Source organism: Polypterus senegalus, chromosome 1 (genome assembly GCF_016835505.1).
Source record: "Polypterus senegalus isolate Bchr_013 chromosome 1, ASM1683550v1, whole genome shotgun sequence".
In the NCBI taxonomy this organism is placed as follows: Eukaryota; Metazoa; Chordata; class Cladistia; order Polypteriformes; family Polypteridae; genus Polypterus; species Polypterus senegalus.
The window spans coordinates 112620632-112639433 of NC_053154.1; the positions used below are offsets into that span (position 1 = coordinate 112620632).

The 18802-nt window shown below is 34.9% G+C and overlaps 2 protein-coding genes across 4 annotated transcripts in view; one reads left to right on the top strand and one right to left on the bottom strand.

Annotated features, from left to right (window-relative positions):
• Positions 1–2184: 2184 nt before the first annotated feature.
• shox2 (short stature homeobox 2) lies at positions 2185–13495 on the bottom strand. 3 transcript variants are annotated; one of them, XM_039756302.1, is made up of 5 exons: positions 13403–13495; positions 7134–7342; positions 4635–4692; positions 4341–4429; positions 2185–3440 (listed from the first exon to the last, which is right to left on the bottom strand). In XM_039756302.1, the coding sequence occupies exons 1-5, from the start codon at positions 13446–13448 to the stop codon at positions 3147–3149; spliced, it is 696 nt and encodes a 231-aa protein (XP_039612236.1). In that variant the 5' UTR covers positions 13449–13495; the 3' UTR covers positions 2185–3146. The 3 variants fall into 3 exon arrangements, with proteins under 3 accessions (XP_039612236.1, XP_039612229.1, XP_039612220.1); XM_039756295.1 differs by lacking the exon at positions 13403–13495 and adding an exon at positions 9372–9867 and having other exon boundaries at positions 2185–3404; XM_039756286.1 differs by lacking the exon at positions 13403–13495 and adding an exon at positions 9372–9865.
• Positions 12867–18802, top strand: part of rsrc1 (arginine/serine-rich coiled-coil 1) — a 474039-nt gene continuing 468103 nt past the window's right edge. The window contains exon 1 of the mRNA XM_039756272.1: positions 12867–12982. The gene's annotated coding sequence lies outside the window, so the exon portion shown is untranslated. The remainder of the gene's footprint in view (positions 12983–18802) is intronic.

An 18802-nucleotide genomic window follows, 5' to 3' on the forward strand; every position in this document is an offset into this window, starting at 1 on the left:
TCTCTCTCCTTACTGGCCAGCACTTCTGCTCCAGCCTCGTCTTTCAGTGTTCGGTTTCGAAGTAGCTGGTGAATTTTACCTTGGAAGTATACCTCCGGATCGAGAAAAAGTTAAAGTTGTTTTTTTTTTCCATGTTCTTCTTTTAAAAGTAAATGAACACTGATGCGAATGCAAAAAAAAAAAAACAACAGTTCGCTGCGAGTTTGTATTATATAAATATTTAACTACACATCTAAATTATCTTCTTGTAGTCATATCGCCAGTGCAAGGTTTCAAGCAGATCTTGTACAAATTTAACAGAGAAAGATAAATAAATCCCGACTCCTAGTACGAGCGCTGAGAACACTGTCAAGGACAAAAGAGGATTGGCACTTCAGGCGACGTAATTATGGATTCAAGAAAAGCTGCTGCATTAAATGATATTGATTCTCTAAAGGGCTGCGTATTATGTTCACAAAATAAACAAATTCTCTTCGCACTTCATTTTAAAAGTTGCCCTGACACAATTGCGCTCTACAGAGCAGGAAAGGAAAAAGGAGGGGCCGAGCAGGTTGGTTAATAGTATATTTGACGGGTCATTTTAGCACTGCGTTTCAGTGTGCTTAAACCGAGGTGCGAAAGGTAAAATAGTGAAAGCCTTAATATATCCATTATTATTATTATCATTAATAGGAAGTGAAAAGTTAATAACAGACAAATAACGGAAACTACATAAACACGACACATGACTGCTTTTGAACATCAGCCTATTTGGATGATCTTCTGGTTTTCTGTAGTAAGCTTTCAGACAGGTTTGATGCACTAACAAAATAAAGCCAACTTTTGAATAAAACACAAACCAATGCTATGCCATATAGTCATTGTATTTGTTAACTGCTATAGGAGGAAAAGAAGGCCAGGACTGCCTTTCCACGAGCGTAAAGGTACGAATGTTTTTCTTGTGTTCAGCGAATTGCCTGTCTTAACTGGCGTTTTTACTTCTGATCTTCAGTTTTAAAGAGCGACTAACACTGTAAACCAGATGACTAAATATTATTATATATCTCTCATTTGTTAAACGCATATTTGATAAATCCTGTTTGTTCAAATGAATGTTCTATTTTCAAGAAGACATTAAAACGAACAAGTTTAAGCAATTTACAGTCATGATTAGACTCAAATCCGTTAAACGCTTATTTTTTAAGTCTGGTGGTGTCAATGTACAGTTTAATTTCGAAAAGAAAATATTAACGGCTGTACACTTTTAACGAAACACATTTGTGGTCAATTATTAAATCATTATTTTAAACGCAAGTACATTATTGAAAAGGTTTGCGAAAATTTATATCACCGCTCTTGACTGAAATCGTAAGAAATACAAATAAAGAGTACATTATAAAGTTAAAATTACATGGCAGAATTAGAAAAATTAGAGCTCAAAAGTCTAATTTATGTCCCCTGCAAAGTCTCGATTCATGGAGAATTTACGTCCAGACAGTAAATTATATAAAGAAAACTTTTCCTCAAGCGTAACACAGAACCTTATTACTAATTGATCTTTGTAGGAATATATTAATAATTATGCAGTAATAACAGCAATCAGAACTCTTTCACAACGAATGGAGCTGATAAAAGGGCTAAACTTTTGTCAAGAGTAGCTTAGTAGGACACGACCTCCCCGCAAAGGCAGAGTCAATTAAAATAAAACCACTCAGTGGGTGCTTTTGGCCAGAATGCCTGTTTAATTATGAATTGACAGGAACGCGAGAAATAAGAACCTCCATGGTATACCATCACTTCTGCCATTTAGATATGCTCGGTTATCCTCTTCACTCCGAATTTTTAAAGTGCTGAACATCGCCAAGTGACCTCATGGTTTGAATGCATAACATGGAAAAAAAAGATTTAAAAACTGATTTGACTCAAACTCACTGAAACAAAATAGATACTGTATTGACATCAAAATGCAAAAGCCAACAACAGCAGGTGTTTTGCATCATTAAATAACATACAAATATTGGGGCATTTGTAAAGGAAATCTATAGAGAGCAACACAGCTCATTTGCTAAAGTTTGTTTATTTCAGGAGCTGATGTTGTTCGGAGTTGCTGATCACTTGAAACTTTAAGATTACACTTGTTATAATAATGTGGATCCTTGTGGAATTGGACTAGGAAATTAAAAATAAAAAACACCAATGTCACAGTAAAGTAAACGTAATTCTATTAAGTCACGTTAAGATTTGGAAATGTAATAAACCACATAGCCAAAATAAATTTTGTTTTCTGCATATCAACGTATTTTACAAGGGTTGTACCTTTTTCAGAGTTTAAGATTATGACTGAGGAAATACATCGTACACATCTGAATGGTAAAAATCCACACAATCAACACTGGTAAAAGTCTGCATATATGTCTGGTTTTTGTTTCAGAATAAGACATAAAACAGTACATTATCTCCCAGTTTAAGTGAGAGCAGAATATTTATTAAAAAAGAAAAATCATGAAAAATATTATTTCTGAAACTCTTGCCCACTAAAATGTACGTGAAGTGCAACTGGTTCAAGTGATGTCATTGATGAACAAAAGGACATGCAAATACTGTTCTTTGAGTCGAGTATCAACTCTCTTCAGGAGAATAACAATAATAATAATAATATTAATAATAATAAAAAAATTTCCAACATTTAGTCTTTTTCTTCACAACTGCACAGTTTTTCCCCTGTGGAAAAAAACTTTAAATGAATGTCTGAATGTGAAAGAAGACCAGCCTCTTTGTTTATTTCAAATAATAAAGTTAAACTTCGCAGAATTGTTCAGCTTATTAAACAAAAGCCCGAACGTTCCAGCTGCGCAGCTTTTATTTTCAGTATACTTTTTTTTATAAACTTCTTGTTTTCAATGCGTTTAGTGCATCTTCTCCTCATCAGCTTGACAGATGACAAGTAACAACGTTCATATAAATATAACTTTTTTTTTGCTTGCTCCAAACTCCAGTTGAAATCACTCCCCTTTAAATAAATAGCTTATACAATACTTGTTTCCATTTTAAAAGAGTTCTTCTTCTGTCCTTCATCATTAAAAACATAAATAAAGTGGTTTGGGGGCCCATCAATTTTTAGCCTCCATTGAAACTGAACGGCATTCATTTGAATGTCTCTTCGATTGTCACAGTCCCAGAGCGGCCGCGTGTTTTTTGGCCTTCAGTCTCAGATCTGCGATGCTGGAGTTCTTGTTGGTGTTCTTGGCGGCGGCAGCAGCCGCCACTACAGATGCAGCAGACGCGGATTCGGCAGCCAGCGTAGCCAGTGGCAAACCAAATGGTGGCGCTGGGAACATCATGTAGGGGGCGTGAGCAGCGAGGTGCGAGTGCAGGTGATGGTGGGCGTGAGCCACGGCGCTGTCCAGCTGCAGCTGCGCCTGAACCTGAAAGGACAAGGGCGGCACGTTGCAATGACTATCCTAAAGACACACGCAAAAGGGAGGAAGAAAGGGGAAAATAGCATTAACACCTGAAAGGCTGCTTGAAGAAAGAATACAGGAAAAGAGAGCAGCATTTGAGGTGACACTTTGTTCAAAAATTGTACAGTAAATACCAATACTCCCGAAAGCAATAAACGTTTAACTTCTATAATTAGTAAAGCTACACTGATTTCACCACGACTAAGATACAACCTCAATCCATGCAATACAAAATGCACAAATATTTAAAGATCACTTGAAACATTATATAACTGACAATTCATGGCGGATTTTTTTATTAGTTTTATTATTACAAGCGCTCTTTGTTTGTGTTAAACCACGGTGTTTACATTTCATTGACTCTGAATGCGGGCTTTTAGATTTATCCAAAAATAGAAGTTTCCGATCCGAAGGTTTTGCTCACGAAGTGGCTATTGTATCTTTTCGACAGGAAAATGAGTTTTCGGGTTTTTTAGTCAATACTCATTGAGAAAGCCAATAAGAGCACACCATACCAACAAACACGACATCTGGCGAAGTTCTGTTTAGAGCATATTGGCAAGCTGTATTCATTTTGCCTCAATTTTTTTACACTTTCCTTTGATGTCGTTTATCTTAATTATATCAGTGGAAATTGTTTAAAACGCAATCTTAAATGCTAAAGTTGCTGGATTTTAGTAGTGATTAATACTCGACACCAGCGTTTCACTATATGTATGTGCACATATAAATAATTGTTCAGAAACTTTAAACTATGAACAACCATCTGCAAATAATCACCTAAATAAACCGACACTGGAAACTCAAAAAATACTTTAAAATTACATCTATGCGTTTTAATCATGATCTGCATTGCGTATGGCAAAACATGTAGAAAATTGTTCAGATGGTAATACTTGCCTGCTGAAATGGCATCCTTAATGCTCCAACATTGACATATGGGGCTACTCTGCACGCTTCAAATTGACTGGCAGCTCCAATGAGGACGCCTGAAATTGTAAAGTAATATCAAGAAACGGCTTTCCTTGACAAATAATTTTTAATAAATGCATATACGTACATTACTGACCTTTTCATACAAATTCAGATTAATTGTCATACAAATTTTAGCTTGTATATAAACCGATTTCTGATATTCGGCGAGCGAGGTTTAACCATTGATTTCAATTTAAGTCATATAGAACATAAACATACCTTTATGAAGCTGGTTTTCTTGTTTTCTGCATTTTGCTCTCCTGTTCTGAAACCAGACCTTGAAGAAGAAGGGAAACAAATTGATTGACAGCTACATGTGCAAAGTGCGTTTACTCTTCATATATAACATTGAGCAGAAAAAAGCTCTTTTGAAATATTAATGATGTTAATCTCTTGCATTAATTATACATTTCAAGATATATATATATATATATATATATATATATATATATATATATATATATATATATATATATATATATATATATATATAAATAAATAAAAGTATAGTCGAGGCCAAAGGATCGCAACTTCAATAGATTATAATATCTAAGCAGTGTGATCGACACAACTGAACAAAACAAATGTTTTGTCCATGTTGGCTATATTTTTTTATATGCATCACAGTTGTTCCTGATATACAACACCGGCATGACAAAATAGTTTTGGACATCTGAGCAACGGGATCTAAGAAAATGATGCTGAATAATACCCTGTAAAATTAATTAGCTTTATCATCTAGAAAGAGACATTAGTGAAGCGTTTAATGCCCCGCAGTTTAGTTTAATTAGAGTCATAACAAGGATCGTAGAAAAGAATTTTCTGATAATAGTTATGTCTCAGATAATTCCTCATTGCAGCTATTTTTGTTAGCATAGCAGGCAAAAGCTGATTAACCGCTTCGTTATGGTAATCTGAAACCGATCCTTATGAAAACGATGGATGAATTACAAAACAAAAATGTACTGTTGTAAATGGGATTATTAAGAGGATTTTGGAAATGAAGAATAGTTTATTATTTCTAAAATAGCACTATAACATCGAAAATAGGTACAGCTAAAATACGCTATTTTTTAAAAGTATGTATCAGATTATCCATGCGAACTCCTTTCTTTGCTGTTCACACTTGTGAGTAAAGACATTTACTTCAAAATTATACAATTATACAAAAGGCAACATTATAATGTTTGTAAATCGGTTTTTAAAATTACTCGTGTGGATAAGCAATGCAGCATAAGCAAATTGTCATATCAAAACCAAATGATCTTTTTCGATTTAAACTCTTTTTGTTCGTCCTCTTGACTGCTTTGAAAGGTTCCCGTCGCACATTAGAGGATTCAATCCCTTTAAGTTGTAAGACGATTTAATTTTTTTATTTATTTTTTGTTTTAGCTAATGTTCATCATAATGTATTCTTGGAAAAATTGTAACTCGGCTCTAAACATATCCCCTTAAATCATATTTAACTATAACATAACCATGTGGGAAAGATAAAATACATTATAATATTTTGTTTACATACCACATAAAGAAAAAAAGTATTTTATTTAAGAAATGCTTTTATATAAACAGACTTTCATTTTCTTGTCAGAACTGAATGTCAGAATAAAACACTTAAAGGGATTGATTTCTAAGGGATTGATTCCTAATAACCACTGTCTGCTTGAAGGGTGTAACAAGAGGAACAGTTGACATAATATCACAGACACAAATTAACAATGCATTATTTAAATAAAGACACAATTTATTTAATTTATCTTTAGTAAAACTGAAAAAAAAAACTGATGGTTAAATTTAAGTCAGATTGTATCCACTTTTTAAAAGGCGAGACTTTCCCCAACTTTTGCATTATACTTTTCATATTTCTTTCTGTCATTGGGGATAAAAGAAAGTTTGAAACACGCTTTAGTCCCATTCAGACTCTTTCAAAGGAATTCTGACTTGTATTGATTCAGTTTCTGTGATGCAGGTGGCCTTCGACTATACGCTCCTGCATTAACCGAATTACGGTTGCTTTGATCAGAAAAAATTATTTGATTAAAAAACAGTCCTAAAGGGATGTAACATGTGAATTATAAATAAAGAATTAAAGAGTAAATATGGTTCAGTCATTAAAATGTAAATATTTGAAATTAAGTGAAAATTATTTCTCATTTTATTGTAAGTGTATCGACTATAATATTTTAAGAAATACTAAGAAGATGCGTGAATTAACTGGTGTACGAAAATGTCTAATAAATTATTGAACAGCATCCAAGCATGCATCCCTCCCCTTACTCCCCACCCTGATGCTCGCCGGCGCTTTTAGTATATTGCACCAGACTCGAGTCCTTTCAATTCACTTTGAGATAAGCACGGTAACTTTCGTTTTTGATTCATGTTTGCACGCTTTATAAAAAAAGGTTAAAAAACATTTAGACATTCAAAAAACAAAAATGCAAAAATATAATTTTGGTAGCCAGAGCATAAATACACATAATTCATTCACACACACTATTGCCAAATCTGCGTATGTGCACATGGAGGATGCAACTGTCAGAGAGATAGAACTCGAACACTTTATTTGCTTTGTGTAATAAATAATTCAAGTATAGACCCTAACAGAAGAGTGAAAGCTGTACACTTCACACAAAGCATTAGGTGTACCGTGCGTACATTTTTACTTTTGTATTTTTCTTTCAAAAAAAGCACAGGTGTCAATTAATTAACTGATCTTACCTGGACCCTTGCTTCAGACAGACCTAACCGTTGGCTTAGCTCTTCTCTCATAAAGGCATCTGGATAGTGTGTTTCATCGAAAAGTCTCTCTAATTCGTTCAGTTGCTCCAAAGTAAAGTTTGTCCGACTTCTTCTCTGCTTTATTTTGGTCTGTGTCTCGTCTTCCATTGGTTTTGAGTCTTCTTTTCTTTCCTTCATATCCGTGGCACCTTGTAAAACAAAAACTACACCATTAGGACTGATAGAGGATTAAATAAGCAAACACATGGGGATGCTCACTTTATAGAAACAGCTGAAGATTTGCCTTAAACACAACCCCACATTTGTATACCGATTAGGTTTTAAATAATTAAATCCTTATAAATATGTATGCGCCTGTTACACCATTGGACCTCTGATAGCGGCTGTGAGGTATTGTTTCTTTTTTAAGCTACATTTGGCGCATAATAAAAGCTTCTATTCTACTTGATAAACCTTTACAGTTTGATATATTCAGATGATGACAGGAATAATTCTGCGTGACTACTTTACAAAATATGCTTCAGAACACATATTTTGATTGATGTCTCTGGGCATCAAAGGCAAGGGCGTAGATCGTTCAGTGTTAATTCGGACTACATTACCTGCACTTAGCACAAGACAAATGCAGATTTAAATTGCAATATTGTGTTATGGTGCTTCCATTAATAGTCATATTTTAACTATTGCAGTATACATTCTACACATAATACGTGACAAGTCTTGCACCAGATTAATAACACTTTCTTTTCTTAATTAACTAAATAAGCATATTACATATAACCAATAATGATTTGTTTTATGCAGACATTAAATATGGGTAACAACAATAACCTTGGATTTTAAAAACAATCACAAGAAATAGTGTAGAAATATGCATATTTCATTTTTAAATTTTTCATATTTCTGTTTCATTGTTCGGCAATACTATGATAATCAGTAAAAGAAAAAAAAACATATGCAAAAGTAAAGCTTCGATTGCTCATGAAACGTGGCTCAGATACTAGGCCTGTGCTTTATTGGTTTTCGGGTTTAAAAGACAGCAAATGTAATCCATCTGAGACGCTTCCCCTTGGTCCAATGTAAATATGAAAAGAACGATCAAAATACCAAAGTAAACACTAACTGCATTATATCTGATTCGTTTAAAACTGTCCATACTGTGGACAACTTCGAAAGATAACTTCCGCGATCTCTGTATCAACAGCATGCTTCGGTTATCAGTTATAATATAAATTATAGGGCTAGGATTTTCTTTTTTCATTCAGACATTTACTGTAAGATTTTTTTTCCTAAAAGTGCAGTACATTTTACGAAAGGAATTTATTTTCCCAAGGTGCCAGATGTCTCTTCAATAGAACAAGTATATCAGAAATACGACAATGCAAATTAAGTGCAGTTTAACAGTATTTGTATTTGCTTCTTTGTTGCTGTTTATGCATTACCTGAATCTATACATATGATCCAGTAACTCTGTTAGTGATCCCTGGTAAAAAATAATGTTTCTCCGCTGTTAACGAATTTAAAGCATTCTTATTTATTTAAATGTTTACATAAAATATTTGTGTTGTTATCACGATGCCTAAAGGTTGGTCTTAATAAAACTAAAAATACTTGACAAACACTATACGTAGATTTGCAAAAAAATACATAATTCTGATATTCATATTTAAAATAATCTGATAACGCATCGGAAACCATTTTAATATTATCCCATTAAGCTACTGCATCGATTTTCTGTTTTGACTGAGAATAATTTCATCATTCTACGTTTTATTCTAAAAATCACTCTTTTATATCTAACAAATCAAGCATATATACGCTTGAATGAATTTAGCAGCTTTTTTACGAGGTGGCACGGGCGCACGCGCTAATTATATGACTTAACTGTAAAATTAACAGCTGGCTGTATAGTATAACTTGACATTTATAGCAAAAAGAAAAAATATGTGAAATAGTCACAGCAGGTAAACTCAAGAGTAGTATTATTTTAGTCTTACTTTATCGAAAAATAATATGTTAACTAGGCAGAGAAAGCTATGCAGATTTACTTGTTACACAGTTGAATTTCTTGTTGGTTTACTCACTTATACCTCATCCCAGCTCAGTTATACGTAACTCAATGCTGCCATTCCCCTGACAAGTTGCAAGGTTGTTTGTTTGTTTGAATGCTTGCGGTTTCTGTCGTTTTAGCAGAAAAACGTGTACTCAGCCGGTTACCATCAATGAGTTTCGGACTGCCCGCGTCCCTGGTCCTCTCTGGCCCAAGGATGTCCGTCTCCCTGCTTGGCGATCGTGCGCTTCCACGGGTGAATGCGTTCACTTCTTCCCGACTGGGTTCACTGGCGCTCGGATCCCTCACTCTCACTGGTCCACTCTCCAGAACCTCCCTGTACGTGATTATCTCCTTCTTTTCCTTCACTTTCTGATCAAAAGATTTGGACACAAAGGCGGTAAGTTCTTCCATCGCTGCTTAAAAATTTCCCTTCTCGCTCGCTCTCTCAGTTCCACAACAGCCACCAATAACACATCAATAGTGCTTTTCCCCCCCTCGCTCTCTCGACCTAAATGCAGGGTGATGTTTGCCAACTCTAGATCTCGACTTAAATGAATAGATCTCGGCCAATTCTTCTTGCTACAGAGTTCAGACCTGCTGATGATGTGCTATTGAAGTCACACTATTTATACTTTGCAATGCCTGCCCCTTGATCCGTGCAAATTACCTCCCCTTAGGAAATCTGGATGAGCCCCCTCTTTCTTCCGCGCACTGTCAGAAAACACTCACACACATACACATACACAAACACACACACATCAGCCCCTTCAGGCTTCCTATCATCTTTACCACGTTGCTATTGGTCATTAATCCAGGATTGACAAGAGCCACTAATTAATTTAATTAAGCGTAGATTCAGTGCTATTGTCCCGAGTTAGTTTTTAAGCACAGGGGAGAAGGGCTCGATCTGCAGGGGTGTGGCTAAAACGAAAATGACAAGCAAGGCAGCACATGGAGTGAAACCTCCTCTAAATATCAGATCTAGGAAGAGCCACCAGTGGTAATCACACAGGTAAAGAAAGAAAGAAAGAAAGAAAAAGAAAGAAAGAAAGAAAGAAAGAAAAAAAGAAAGAAAACATCAGTTGTATTGCAAAAGGCAGTCTGAATAAGCTTAACGTTCACACGAACACGCAACGGATTTCGGTCATTTCTATTTTATTACGAGGAATTCATTGAGGCGTCACGCATGTAAAATATCTACAGTCTGTGTATAATGCAGTGTTATTTTTAAATATTTTTGGAGGTGTATGTTAACAATGCTTATACAAGTTGATGTTATGTCTATAGCCTATAAGAAAAAAACAATTCTGATAATAGCTTTCATTAGCAATATTACTGTATCTTTAATTATTTTCTTTACATTTACTGCTAATACAATAATTCATAATACAATATAATAATACAAAAAACCCTCAAAATTATAAGGTGCATATTTAATACAATTTTAAAATTGGTTTAATTATGAGTGAGAAAACTTATCATTCAGAAAATACAAAGCTCTTTTTATACAAAACACACTTAAATATGTGAAAGAAGTGGGTATTGATAGCTGAGACGTGTTTAAGATATTGGTTTCGTTTATTGGATGCATTATTTTATTCTCTATTCCGTAATGAGATTTCTGAAAGATAAAGTTACTATAAATATTTTTGCTTACTTTTCAAATTTATGACGTTATTAGGTGTACAATAACGTGAAATTTAAATATATATATTTGAAGCAAATGTCATTATTGAACTTTGTCGTAAATTGGAAAGTGGATTGTTTTCATAGAAGAGAGATGATGTAGTCTGGGAAATCAGGTTTCCAACACTTCATCTGATAAAATATTTATATCGTTTATCACCTTCTGTAATCTCTATTGATTTTTTTCTTGTTGTATTCATTTTACATTAAACAGAATTATGTACACTATTCTAAGTGAATACCAATTAAGACGACTACCTAAATGTATAGCTTCTGTTTCGAATTAAAAAAGAATAAACTGTTTACAGAAAATGAAGTTTCGTCCAGTTTATGATTAATCGCTTAACAATAAATTTTGACTATTTCAGTGTCATACCTCATGATCAGTAATTATATTTTTATCACGTTATATTTTTATCTGAATAATGTCTTGAAATATTTCAGTATTGTCTTCATTATTGTTTCAGGAGATTAAAATGCTTTAATTGGTGGTACGTTCAATTAGTATTTTATCAAGCGACCTGCTAAATTAGATCAGTTTAATGGAAATTCCTTATAGATTAATAACGCTCGACTGTAATTCAACTGAATAAAAAAGGGGTAAAATGTTATTTTACCAGGCAACACAAGCAAATAGGAATATACACTGAAACCTATCTATTTTGTATTTTTCAAACTTAAGAACTGTACTGATGCTTGTTTGCGTTCAAGTCATACTTCAATATACAGTAAATGAATTTCACAGAAAAAACATATATATATATATATACTACAACATTAAGGGTTGCCTAAATTGTTTATGTAACAATTCCATTTTCTTTTGAAGAAAATATTTTTTGCACTAGACAGCCTTTTTATTATATACGTTTTATTTATTTGTATACATATTCTACTTTATACTTACCTTTCAAATCACATTTCCATTAAGATAGGCTGCAGATGAAATTATGTGATATTACATATAGACGCAAATCACTGAAAAATAGAAAGCAAACCCGCTATATTGACAGGTGTCTTAATCCATAAACAGACTTATTTAATTTTAAAAATATTTTTGAAATTTGATAGACATGTCTATTATAATTAAATTTAATTTGCATGTGGTTCCAGAAATAAATCATTATGCTTAACATTCTCCCCAGGGTAATATATCAAAGTTTGTTAGTTAATATCTGTTAGGAAAGTTGTTTTCTGTTAGTAGCGTAATTTATAGATTTTTTTTAATTAAAAGTTGTAAAAGTATACATTTTGAAATATTTCTCACATGCCGAAACAATACATGTTTGAAAAAATGTTTTCTTCATGATTTATTGCCAATAAAAAAGAACGGATATTTAGATAATTTGTTCCTACATTCGAATTTTGCTTACCATTGATATTTTGACATAATTCATTATTTTGACATTTGTAAATTAATGTAAATAAGGAAGCAATTTGATGCGTGTGGGCCAGTAGTTATACCGTGCAGAGATTCTCAAGATTAACAATACAGTATATACTTTTGTAAATCATAAATGGGTTGGCAGAATTGTTTAAACTGCTTATAGCAAAAAAAGGGCTCCATAGCTTATAATCACATTAACATTTGTATTTAAAAAATACGTAGAAAATAGCACTCTGATATATTAATGGATGTAAGGCACACATGATATTCCCGAGTTTATTCTGATATTATAGTGCAAGCACACATGCTCATATTCATTTATTTTGCTTATTTTGCTATGGCTACAAAAATACGTTATAAATACTAAATAACCAAAATAGTTATATACAGGATGTTTCAGCGCAGAGCCTTGAACGCGTCTTAGTGAATAACAAATGTAAATAATTTAATAAATAAGCATTATACGTTAAAAAGAGAAAAATGTAACAAGATAATACTTTGTATGTTATATGATGCGTTACATTCCGTGTTACTTCTCATTTCTCGTTTCTGATCGATTACTCTGGTATCGATTCTTTCACTGATGTTATTGACGATCTCTGAATTCAACAGCTAATGCCTGGATATTTCGTATATGGCGGTGTACTTGAAAGAACCCGGTGGCTCTGAAACAAAGGGATAATTAAAAACATTTAGAATATTCAGGTAAGTTCTAGACTTATTTTCACTTTTAGGATGACGAAGAATTGTACATGCGTGTCTTGACTTTTCGCTTTAAAGGCATGCCATGGCACGTGCAAGAAAGGCCCGAATGTTGACATGCTGCTGCTTTACTGTCGCCTCAGTTGTTACTGCGATTTCTAAACAGCACGCACGTTGTTTATTACTTTAACATGTTCACCGAAAAGCTAACGTCTACTTTGATGTCCGTAAATCGTTCTTCGCCATAAAATTATCTCCACTCAGATAAGGACACCGGGGACACATCTCATCCCCCACCTCACCTGCCTTGCACTACTCAAACCATTCTGCTTACGTTTCATCTGAAGCGACAGGTTGCTTAAGTCTTTACTAAAAGTACATCACTGCGAATAAATTAAAGGTTCCGCGCAGTTTAAACCTTGCCTTTTGTTGGTTCATCTCTTTTCGGGACCTGCTTAGTCCGATGCATTGTGCTAAAAAGCCGGAGCCTATCTTTGTAGCACCGAAGGGAAGGCAGCAAGCCGCCCCACACAGAGAGTCAGTCCTTGTAATAGGTCGTGCATATGCCCTTTGTAGGAGCCATTGGGATGTTTGTGGCAAGCACGGGGCATCACAGTCCACTGCAGGGCACAGTTAGCAACACCCATAAAGGCCCTCACATAGAGACAACACAACTAAACACATTCATCCTTACTGTTTTTTCTTAGCGTAACTACTACTTTTTATACAATGTAAGTAGTGGCATGTTTTTCCTCATGGAAAAGCCAGCAGACCCCCGCGCCCATGTTCAGGACTAAGCCGCTTTGAATATGACAGACTGACTCTGGAAATCATGGCAGTAGTGCAGGGTTGGAATGATACATTTTCCTTTAGGATTGTTGTTTGTTTTAAATATTTTAAATATTTATAATTATTTAATGTCTCTTTCATGTGTGAAATTTGTCAGCTGCAAGGAGTCTAAGGCATAATGTATGAATCAAACAAAAGTTTTGCATTAAGTTTGTGTTTTACTTTTTTCTTCTGCAATTCACCAATGTGAAAGACATATAGAGTAGGTTAGCTGGCAAGTCTAATTTCACTCAGTTAAAGTGAGTGGTATCCTATCCAGGACTGGTTGTTGCTTTGCAGCCAGAGCTATTTGTAAAAGTTCCAACACCCTCCAGTCCTAAATCGAATAAAGCAGGGGTTGCCAACTTCAGGCCTGGATGACCACTGCAGGTTTTCATTCTAGCACTTTTCTTAATGAGTAACCTGTTTTTGCTGCTAATTAACTTCTTTTGAAGTAATTTTATTTGACTTGCTCCTAAAGACTCAGACCCCTTAACTTTATCTTTTCCCTTAATTAGCACCCAAAAATAATGAGATACAAAATGAGCCAAAACAACTGGTGCCCATCATACAATATCCGAAAATAAAGAAAGATGAAGGTCTCAGGAATGTTGATCTGCTCAGGTCCCCAAAACATTTTAGCAGACCTCTTAGAAAGAGAAAATCAACAATTTTGGAAATGTCTGCTGATGTACCACAAGAGCAGCAACAACCCACGGAATTAAAGAACGATTTTAATTAACAACAACAATTGGTGCCTAATTAAGCAGCTGGTTGGAGTGAAGTTGGTTGGAGTTTGAGGCCCTGACTTAGTTGATCTTCTCTTAGCTCATTCACTTCACATTTTATTTCTGTTTGGGTGCAATTTAAGGAAAAGGGAATGAAGAAATTCAGAGGAATGATGAAATTGAGGGGAACAAATCTTAAAAAAAAAAAATTCAACTAAAATGAATTCTCTAATCACATCATAAAATTAGCAGATGACAAAACTGTGGTAGGTCTCATCGGCAACAACAATAAGTTGGCATACAGAGAGGAGGTGCAGTGGTTAATGGACTGATGTAAAGCCAATAACCTGTCTCTAAATGTAGACAAAACAAAGGAGATGATTGTTGACTTTAGGAAGACTAAGAGTGACCATCTGCCTCTGAACATTGATGGCTCAACTGCGGAGATCGTCAATAGCACCAAATTCCTGAGTGTCCGCCTGACAGAGAACCACACCTGGTCCTACAACACCAGCTCTTTAGCCAAGAAAGCCCAGCAGCGGCTCTACTCCCTGCGTAGGTTGAGAAAAGCCCATCTTCCACTAGCTATTCTAACAACATTCTACAGAGGAACCATAGAGAGCATCCTGAGCAACTGCATCACTGTCTGATTTGGAAATTGCATGGTCAGGGATTGTAAAGCCCTACAACAGATGGTGAAGACAGCTGAGAAGATCATCTGTGTCTCTCATCCTTCCATCATGGACGTTTACACCAAACGCTGCATCTGCAAAGCCACCAGCATTGTGAATGACCTAACACACCCTGCACACTCACTGTTTACACTTCTGCCATTGGGAAAAGGTAAGCATTCGGGCCCTTACCACCAGAATGTGTAACAGTTTTTTCCCCCAAGCAGTCAGATTCCTGAACACTCATGGACCGATCTGATATCTGATATATGTGTTCTGCTCTGCAATGTTGCACATGTTTGCACATTTGTCTCTCATGCACCTTGTTATATATGCACCTTGTTATATATTACGTGTCTTTATGCTATGTGTTGTGGATTCTTCGTTGTCCTGTGTTCTGTGTAGCACCATGGTCCTGGAGGAACGTTGTTTCATTTCACTGTATGCTGCACTACTGTATATGGATGAAATGACAATAAATACTCTTGAATCTTGAATTCACAAGAAGTTAATTAGCGGCACAAGCAGGGCATTCATTGATTAAGGGGTTAGAATAAAAACCTGCAGCCACGGTGGTATTCCAGGACCAGAGTTGGCAACACCTGGAATAAAGTTATTAGAAAAACCAATGACTTTCTCACTTAAGGTACTCATCAGTTCAACTTTTTATTCAGGGCTCTTGGCAGAAAACTGTTACAAGATTCTTTACAAAGAAGAGAATGTATGGATAAAAAGTAATAGATAACAATTTAAATAATATTACAATACATTCTAAATCCACCTAAGTGTAGACTATCACTATAATACTTATTTAAATAATATTACAATACATTCTAAATCCACCTAAGTGTAGACTATCACTATAATACTAAAGTGAGTTTTGAGTGGCATCCCTATGTTATTCAATCCAGTGACATTTTGTAATCTATTTAAGAGCTCAGTTTAACCTGGATCATCATATTAATTTACCTGCAACACCTGGGTTTAATGATTGTACAGCAAGTGTTCATATTTTAAAAAGTTATAGTTTGAAATTTGAATATAAAGATGTGAATGGAGTTTTGACATAATTTAAAGTGCTGCTTAGACAAAAGGGGCCTCCATGTACCATATTATGAATTTCCCACAGTTGCATTCGGCAGTCTTTAAATTTTCAGTTATTGAAATGTTGTTTTACAACTCAGAAAGAAATCTGAATAATTTATGCTTCAGCTTAATCCAGCTCAAGGATTAAGAGCTGCAGTTGGCATCATATGGCTCAAGGTAGTGACCATCAAAAGATGAGGAAACAATCCATTCCTAGAGCTAGTCAAGCACACAACAACCCACGCCTTTACCCAAAATGGGCCAATGAAGAGTTACTGGGTAACATAACTAAGGGCGTACATGTAGATTGGGTGCTGAATTAAACCCACGGTGGAGGATCTGTGAGATAGTAGAACATACAAATGAGGTGGTCTTCCCGACAAGTAACTAATTACAAAACTATGATTTAGTCAGTTTTGTAACTAGTATATAAGTTGTATAGTGTGTACAATTAAGCATCCATCCATCCATTATCTTAACCCGCTGAATCCGAATACAGGGTCACGGGGGTCTGCCGGAGCCAATCCCAGCCAACACAGGGCACAAGGCAGGAACCAATCCTGGGCAGGGTGCCAACCCACCGCAGACAATTAAGCAACATCTGTTAAATTCATATACATAGTAAAGCAGGAATATCTATTTTCTTCTTACTGTCATTACTTACTACCAGAGGTCATTATGTTTTGTACATGATCAAGTGGAGACATGTGTTTATCAGCCTTTTGAAGGTTGGAAGTAGGCTGGACGGAGCCACTGGTTCTTGCATTCGCAATGGGTTGGGCACAAATGACCTACTGATGCACACCCACTAGGAATTAAGGGTACCACAGAAATGTGCAAATTATTTATCTAATCCCAGCATAGGAAACATAAACTGTCAAAGTGGGTTTTGCGTTTAATACTTAGTACTACCTTTATTTGCAGTCATTCTTCAGAGCAGATAATGAAAACCTCTCACCGTATTTGCTAATGTGTAGCCTTGGTAAGCACACATATGGTTGTTACTGTGCCTCAAACTCAGAGTAATTATAGGTGGATATAAAGCTGGCCATTGCTTTTTGTAGTGCTTTACTGAACCTAGGTCCTGTATTATGTCAACTTTATGGAAGATTTTTGAATGAATTACACTACACTTTTGAATGTAAGAGTACATTAACTGGAGGCAAATGTTGGTGTGAACTGGGAATTGTAACCATAGCTTGTAATGGAGGTATGAGCATTTCATATTAAAAGTCTTATTCTTTCAAATATATATGAATATAATTGCAAATTCTGGTGACTGTGTGGATGCAAAGTGCAATGAGAATATTAATTGGTACTCAAATTAAAAGTAATCATTTTTGCTCTTGTTATTTGTGGAATGTACATATAACACACTGGGTGTTCTGTCATTTTCTGCATGCCTTTTTTATTTAAGGACATTATTTTACTCTTTTGTTTTGGGAGTGAAGTAACTTCACAGGCTTATTTGCTTTACATATTGAGGTTTATACGGAGCATGCAAATTGGAGTGCTTATCGTATGTATGGTCTTATTATAGGACTGGTGTGTAATCTGTAACTGTCAGCCTTTTATAAAGCATTTGGGATACCACAGGATTGGTCTTGCCATTTTCCTTCTGTATTTACAGCTGCATGGACTCTATCAACTAGAACAGGTTTTGTCAAACTGTTAATACTTTCTCTGTTAGTCACTGAAATGCCTTTTATATCCATTTTTGTCTAAGTTGTATTTAAATATTTTTACTAAATAAATGTTGTAGCACTCATTGATCATTACAAAAAACAGCAGTGAGTACATTAAGTTTTTCATTTGTGAATCATGTAAAGACTGACAGTGCCTCTATTCATAGCAAGGAGTAACTGACTGAGACAATCTCTAAAGCACTCAGAAAGAATTAACTGTGGTAACAAAAATTAATTAAGTAACAATTCAGTCTAATGACTTTGACAAACCACAACCAGTTTAAATTCTTCAGTGTAGGGACCTTTATTCATAAATTGTTTTATTTTTTCCTTTTATCAATTATTCGGACTTTTCTCTTTTTGAGTATTTACCTATTTTTACTGTAAAAAAAGTATGCTTAAAATATAATGGCATATTAATGAAATAACACTTTTTTATTCTATTTAAATAGTACCTTGTATTTTTTTTAAGTTTCAAAATTTCACACATACCAGGAACAGATATTCACAAACAGTTGCTCTTAGTCATTGAAATTAGTTTTAACTTGGAGCTGTGCACCTTTCAGTGATTTTAATCTCTGACACCCATCCAAATTGAAGGACATGTTTGTGAGGCTGAAGGTTCTCTCACAGCTGACAGAGGTATTTGCAGGACAATACTGTCTCTGCATCCCTTGGAAATCAGTGTTTTGCAACCTTTCCAATAGTCCCTTGAAACATATTGAAGATATGCTTTAGAAAATCACCAGGATATTGTGCCCCAAATTTACACTTAAGTTTGTGTCTATTAGTTTTTAGTACACTGTTGGTGTACTTGACACTGGT

Excerpts from the sequence above, each read along its gene's own strand:
- shox2 (XM_039756286.1), bottom strand. The coding sequence starts at position 9,618 with ATGGAAGAACTTACCGCCTTTGTGTCCAAATCTTTTGATCAGAAAGTG. Across the intron at positions 4,693-7,133 it reads TGTCTGAAGCAAGGGTCCAG|GTCTGGTTTCAGAACAGGAG; the intron begins GTAAGATCAGTT and ends TTCTTCTTCAAG. Across the intron at positions 4,430-4,634 it reads AGAAAACCAGCTTCATAAAG|GCGTCCTCATTGGAGCTGCC; the intron begins GTATGTTTATGT and ends TTACAATTTCAG.